General features: G+C 71.4%; 2 protein-coding genes across 2 annotated transcripts in view; one reads left to right on the top strand and one right to left on the bottom strand.

The window, feature by feature from the left end:
• The window catches only part of TALDO1 (transaldolase 1), a gene marked incomplete at its 5' end in the record, with an annotated part of 7,169 nt that extends 3,323 nt beyond the window's left edge, over positions 1-3,846 (top strand). Inside the window, 7 exons of the mRNA XM_012734345.1 lie at positions 1,305-1,428; positions 2,112-2,219; positions 2,294-2,425; positions 2,871-3,046; positions 3,136-3,333; positions 3,423-3,568; positions 3,659-3,846. Of these exons, the coding sequence (XP_012589799.1) occupies positions 1,305-1,428; positions 2,112-2,219; positions 2,294-2,425; positions 2,871-3,046; positions 3,136-3,333; positions 3,423-3,568; positions 3,659-3,691 (917 nt within the window). The remainder of the gene's footprint in view (positions 1-1,304; positions 1,429-2,111; positions 2,220-2,293; positions 2,426-2,870; positions 3,047-3,135; positions 3,334-3,422; positions 3,569-3,658) is intronic.
• A 533-nt stretch (positions 3,847-4,379) lies between these two features.
• On the bottom strand, positions 4,380-6,511 carry PDDC1 (Parkinson disease 7 domain containing 1; the record flags this gene model as incomplete). The annotated part of the gene is made up of 6 exons (XM_012734344.1): positions 4,380-5,090; positions 5,178-5,271; positions 5,579-5,673; positions 5,975-6,082; positions 6,175-6,280; positions 6,497-6,511. Coding segments are annotated over 6 exons (534 nt in total), but the record flags the coding sequence as incomplete, so codon positions are not given.

Genomic DNA, 6,511 nt, shown 5'->3' with positions numbered 1-6,511 from the left:
CGCGGAGGGGAGGGCGGGGCGCTCGGGCCCCTGCGCGCGGGGGCTGGCGGGGAAGACGGGAGCAGGCGGCTTTGGGCCTCGCGGTCCGGTTCTCGGAGCTCCTGGCGCGAACCCTCTGAGCGCTCGCCCGGCAGCCGCGCCCTGGGAGGCCCCCGCCCCGGTGCACCCTGCGCTGCTGGCAGCCCCCCAAGGCCGGCCGCGGCTGGGTCAGTGGGTCAGGGGTGGCTGGGTCAGTGGGTCAGGGGTGGCTGCCAGGCCTTTGGCAGGGAAGAGCCAGGCACCTGCCAGAGCCAGTGTCCACCGTTTGTGGTTTGGAGGTGCATTGCCCCCTCCCCCCAGGACCAGAAGCGTGATGACAGAACCGCTTTTGCAAGCCTCCTGTTGCAGCACTGCTCCTGCCTGCCCTGCCGCGGCCGCTGCTGACGGCGGCAGGGGGTGGTCGTGGGTAGCCGCAAGCCTGGGCAGGGGCCTCTGGGCAGGTGGGCACCAGGGGCTCAGAGCTCTGAGGGCAGCGCCGGCTGACCCACGGGGCCAGGGCACGCCCGGGGCACAGGCTGCTCACGCACTTCCCTCTTCTGCTTTCTCATGCTGACTTGGGAAACTGGCTCCTCTGGGTAAGGCGAGTGGATTGTTTATCCGGCCGCCTGCGGGTGAATAAGCACATTTGGCCTCGCACAGCAGCACAGCACAGAGCCGGCGCCTGTACTTTGACCCTCTCCAGCTCCCCGGAGCTCGGCGGCGCCTTCCTGCGCACGCCCCACCCCTCGCTGTAGGGGAAGGGGCCCGGCTACCCCCTCCTGAACCTCAGGGGATCCCGGCCCAGCAGAGCTGCGCCCCTCCCGGAAATAGCTCGGCCCCCTCGCCTGTTGGGTGGCCGCCCCGCCGGAGCACCTTGGCCTTCCTCCCGGGGCCTGCTGAGGGGCCGCTCAGGGTGCACAGCCAGGCTCTAGCCCACAGGTCCTGCTGGCCTGTCCCTGGCTGCCTTGGTCTTTGCGCCATCAAAGGACGCTTTGAAAAACGAGTTTTCCAGGCAACCCGCCGACCCAGGCATCGCCTGGAAGCGGTCAGTGTGCGAGGGGGAAGCCCCCAAGCCGAGCATTGTTTCTTGGGGCCCCTGGCTCCCAAACCAAGACTTCTCTTTCAGAGAAGGCCAGTGGCTGTGGAAGAGGGCCCTGTCCCTGTTCCGTGGGACGGCCTGTCAGCAGGCACTGCCCTGGCCGGCCTCCGGGACAAGGAGGTGCGTCCCCGGGGCCGGCGCAGAGCCCGCGGTGGAAGCCGCCCTACGTACCTCCCGCTGTCCCCAGCCATCGACGAGTTCAAGCCCCAGGACGCCACCACCAACCCGTCCCTGATCCTGGCCGCGGCCCAGATGCCCGCCTACCAAGAGCTGGTGGAGGAAGCCATGGCCTACGGCAGGAAGCTGGGCGGGTGAGTGCCCAGCCAAGCCCTGGCCCCAGGCGCCGCCCCGGGTCTGAGGGGTGTGGGTGACTGGCCTCGCCCCCCAGCCCAGGCGCACTCGCCCCGGGGCCCCGCGCGCTCAGCCGCCAGCTCGACTTTCTCTGGACTCCGTTTTTGTTTTCTTTAATGCATCCAAGAGCTGGGATGAGGCCAAAGATGGAGGGTGAGAGGACTCCCCAGAGACAGGGTGAGGAACAGCGCAGCCTGCAGCCGAGGGGGCAGCAGGGACAGGAGAGGGCTGCCGCGCCTCGGGCCACTCCTGGCCGGGGTCGGGCTCGGCGACGGCTGCGCCCCGGAAGCCCCGGGCTCTGTTTTCACTAGGGTGTTCCACAGCCGAGCGCGGCCTGCAGGGTCGGCCGAGCTGGCCAGCAGGCCCTCCGAGCTCCGGTCCGGCCTGCGGGGGCACGCCCTGCCTTGCGCCCGCACCTCCTTTCAGAGGTTGGTGCCTCTGCCCCCGGGCACCAGCGGTGTGGGTGAGGGCGCCCTCAGGGAGACAGGAAAGCTGTGGTGCCCTGAAGCCCCGCTGGGCCCGGCCTGGACATCAAGGAGGGCTGAGCAGCGGCGGCTGCAGGGGCTGCTTGAGCCCAGCCGTGCCCCGGCTGGGCCTGGCTGGGCCTGGCTCACTCCCAGCCGCTGTTTCCCCTGAATTTCAGGTCTCGGGAAGACCAGATTAAAAATGCTATTGACAAGCTTTTTGTGGTGTTTGGAGCGGAAATACTGAAGAAGATTCCAGGCCGGGTGTCCACGGAAGTAGACGCGAGGTGCGCAGGGGCGGGGGGCTGCTGCTGTGGGGTCCCCGCCGACACAGCCCCTCACGCCGCCCTGCCCGCCGCAGGCTCTCCTTCGACCAGGCGGCCATGGTGGCCCGCGCCCGGCGCCTCATCGAGCTCTACCGGGAGGTCGGGGTCAGCAAGGACCAGATCCTCATAAAGCTGTCGTCCACCTGGGAGGGGATTCAGGCTGGAAAGTGAGTGTCTGGCCGCGGGCTCAGGCCAGTGCCCTGGCCTGGTCTGTGGACACCTCTACCCTGGCTGGAGCCAGTTCCCAAGCCAGAGGCAGTGGGGCAGGCCGGGCAGCGCGCCCGGGGCAGCGCCGGCCAGCCCAGCAGCCCTGCCTGGTGCCATCCCCTCCCCCGCCACCCACCCCTGCGCTGGCGTCCGGATGGGCCCCTGGCTCAGGGCCGGCGCCAGGGCGCCCCACCACGCGCTCGCCTCCGGGGCCGGTCTCGCGTCCACTCAGTGGCGGAGGGCCCTGCAGCCTGGCCAGGGGCGAGCAGGCCCGAGAACAGAGACGCTGCCCGGGGAAGGGGCGAGGGTGAGCACGGCAGGGCCTCGGTCCTGGGCTTCAGGGCCCAGGCCTCGGGGCGAGAGGCCCGGCTGGCCCCTCACCGCCCGCCCGCCGCCCGCCCGCAGGGAGCTGGAGGAGCAGCACGGCATCCGCTGCAACATGACGCTGCTCTTCTCCTTCGCCCAGGCCGTGGCCTGCGCCGAGGCGGGGGTGACCCTCATCTCCCCCTTCGTGGGGCGCATCCTGGACTGGCACGTGGCCAACTCGGACAAGAAATCCTACGAGCCCCAGGAGGACCCTGGTGCGTGCCCGAGGGCGGGGGGGCAGGCGCCGCGGGCAGCCGGGGGGCGTCCGCGGGGCGGCCCTGGACGTGCGTGTCCGCGTCCGCAGGCGTCCGCAGCGTCACCAAGATCTACAACTACTACAAGAAGTTCGGCTACAAGACCATCGTCATGGGCGCCTCCTTCCGGAACACGGGCGAGATCAAGGCGCTGGCGGGCTGCGACTACCTCACCATCTCGCCCAAGCTGCTGGGCGAACTGATGAAGGACTCGTCCAAGCTGGCGCCCGTGCTCTCCGCCAAGGCCGGTGGGTGGGGGCGGCGGCGGGCCGGAAGGGGCGGGGCCCGGCGGGCCGGAAGGGGCGGGGCGGCGGCGCTGACCACCTCTGCCCCCCAGCCCAGGCCAGCGACCTGGAGAAGATCCACCTGGACGAGAAGGCCTTCCGCTGGCTGCACAACGAGGACCAGATGGCCGTGGAGAAACTCTCCGACGGGATCCGCAAGTTCGCGGCCGACGCGGTGAAGCTGGAGCGGATGCTGACGGTGAGCGCGGGCGGGGGGCGCCCCAGGCCCGCAGACGCAGGGCGGGTGGGGGGCTGAGGCGCGCCCCTCTTCTCACCGGCCCCTTCCCAGGAGCGGATGTTCAGCGCCGAGAACGGGAAGTAGCCCTGAGGGACACCGCGCCGGGGAATCGAATCGGGGTCTGACTGCACACGGGGTGAGGCGTCGCATTTTGTACCGATCAGAGCAGACACGGATCATAGATTTCTGATTTTATGTAAAATTTCGCTAATGCATTAAAACATTCACTTCCTGTGCGGCGCCTGGCCTCAGCCGTCCCCGCGGGCTCCAGGCACCCGGCGGCGCCGGCCTGGCTGGGCTGGGGGAGCGCTGGAGACCCACCAGCCCGGCGCGGGGTGCGTCTTCTGAGCCCGCGGCCGGAACCCGCGAGCTGCCGGGAGGGTGGCAGGTGGGGGGGCCTGGTGACCCCAGCCTCCCTGCTACAGGCTGGCCAGCCCCTCCTGGCCTCCTGGTGGGCCAGCACCTGGGCCCCCATGCCTGCCTTCGCCCTGGGGGTGGTGGCCACCCCCCCAACTGCAGGTCTGCTGTCGGTGGCCCTCTGCGGGTGTGTGGGGGTACTGGGTGCCCAGATGCAGGGCCCTCACCTCAGCCTGGCCCTCCTGCCCAGCTGCCTGGCCAGGTGAGGAGCCCCCCCCCCAATCCTTTCACCCTGAAAGGAGACACGTGTCTGGCCCTGCCTGAGCCTGAGCTGTGCCCCTCTAGACACTTCGTGTGTGGGGGCCCCTTGCCTGTGGCCCAGCACCCGCCACACCGTCACCAGGCGGACACAGGCTACAGGGGCAGGCGTTTATTTCTCTGGTGGGTCCATCCACGGCTCCAGGCAGATGGCCGCCCCAGCGCCTAGCAGACCGAGGCCTGAGGCTAGCGGGCAGGTCGCCAGGTCAGGGCCACACCAGCACCACCCCTGGATGCAGAGGCTCAGTAGAGGCTGTAGGGCATCAGGGCCAGAGTCCCCTGGCCACATGGTTGTGCCCGGGTCTTACCAGGGGGCCCAGAGGCTGGGGTCCAGCCCCCAAGTGGGTGAGAAGGGCGAGCACGAGGGAACCTGGCCCAGGCCAGGCCCTCTGGGGAGCGGGGTGGACGGCGGCCAATACCCACAGCAAGGCCTGGGGAGGGCACAGCTGCCGCCCTCGAGTCAGAAGGGAGCCACTGAGGATCCCAGCCTCACCCAGGGGGTGTGTTCTGAGCCCCCGCAGAGGCTCGCAGGCCTGTGGGCCCCTCCAGCACCCAGCGGGTGCAGAGCCAGCTCCGGGGGCCCCAGCCATGGACCCCGCACGGAGCTGAGCCCCCGGGACGGGCAAGGGTTGGTAGTCAGGGGGCAGCTGGGGTGTCCGGGGCCAGGTCGCTTCCTGCAGGACGCGTGGCCCTCACCGGCTGCCACAGAGGAAGAGCAGGTTCTGCACGGCCTGGACGGTGGAGCCGGCATTCTGGCCGGTGACCAGGTGGCGGTCCAGCACCACGTGCAGTGCGCCTGGCTCGCTGGCTGCAGGAGGCGGGCGCAGCTCAGGCTGGCGCCCCCCCCCGCGGTGCAGCCCCCAGGCCACCCTGCCCCCAGGCAGCCAGCGCTCACCACTGAAGCCAGCGCCCGCGTCCTTCACGAAGTCCTCCACCACCAGGGGCAGGTGCGCGAAGCCGGGCGCCCGGACCAGCTCGTACACGGAGGGCTGCGGAGGGCCGGCACCCCAGGGCTGCGAGGCTGCAGGCCTGGGCCTCCCCCGGCCGCTCCCCGCCCCAGCCGCTGCCTGGGTGGCCCCGGGGGGTGGGCGCCCACCTAGGACCCCGCGCCTACCCGCCTGGCTCGGGGCCCTCCCTGCTGGCTCCAGGCTCAGTCCCAAGTCCCTGCCCACCAGCCCCTGCCCAGCCCCTCCCTGCGTGACCCTCCCTCGGCCACTGCGGGGGAGCAGCTGCCGCCTCAGACACCCCAGGGCACGGCAGGGGCCGGTCGCCCCCGGCACGCCCGCCCCAGCTCACCCCCGTCAGGCTGTAGCCTCGGAACACCCAGGACCCGTCCTCGTCGGTGGCGCAGCAGAGCGCAGCCACACCGTGGCCGATGGCACAGATGGGCTCTGTGGGCAGGGGCGTGGCTGAGGCCCCGCCCTGCGGCCGGCCCAGACGGGAGCCCACACCGACCCCCGCCCCTCACTGGCCTTCCTCAGGCCCGAGCCCGTCCCGGGCTGGCGGTCGGCACGCGGGAGCCGCAGGCACGCGGGAGCCGCAGGCCTGGCTCCCGCCGGGGGCCCGTGCATGCGTCGGTAGCAGGCCCGGCACGGCCCCGGGGTCCCCTCTGGCTCTCGGCGAGGGTCCCTGGGCTGCTGCCCCCCCCCCCCAGCGGCCCCGCAGTGGCCCTCCCCAGCCCGCGCCACCTACTGCTCTCGGAGCGGAAGTGCTGCAGGATGCGGGCCAGGGACCCGCTGCTGGCCAGGTCAGCCAGGGCCCCGGGGCAGCTGGGGATCAGGAGCGCGTGGTACCGGGCGCCTGGGGAGACACCCGCAGGTCAGGCCATGGGCAGGGCGCCAGAGCAGCCCCTCCCTGTGCTGCTGGCCGCAGACCGGCCCGGCCCTGCTCACCGTCGATGGACTCCAGCTTGGCCGGGCTGGCGTAGGCCTTGAGGCGGAAGTCCTGCACCCAGCGCGCGTTGCCTTCGCTCACATCCACAAAGTCCACTGCCCGCCCCTGCGGGCGCCCAGGCCACTGAGGGTCCCCCAGGGGCCCACCCCCAGGTCCCAAGCCCCCACCCAGCCTGAGCCCCTGCCTGGCCCTGCCCTCTGTCCCTGCTGTCCACCATGCACTGGCCAATCAGACCTGTCCTGGTGAGGCCCCGGCCCCGCCCCGGGGAGATGCCCCTGCTGGCCCTGGAGTCCAGCAGCTCCCCAGGGAGCAGGAACTTACCCCAGGGGTGGCCAC

The sequence above is a fragment of the Condylura cristata genome, unplaced genomic scaffold, assembly GCF_000260355.1.
Source record: "Condylura cristata isolate star-nosed mole 26May11 unplaced genomic scaffold, ConCri1.0 scaffold00054, whole genome shotgun sequence".
Classification (NCBI taxonomy): Eukaryota; Metazoa; Chordata; class Mammalia; order Eulipotyphla; family Talpidae; genus Condylura; species Condylura cristata.
The sequence above is the reverse complement of the archived record's forward strand: the minus strand, read 5'-3'. Positions and strand labels throughout refer to the sequence as shown.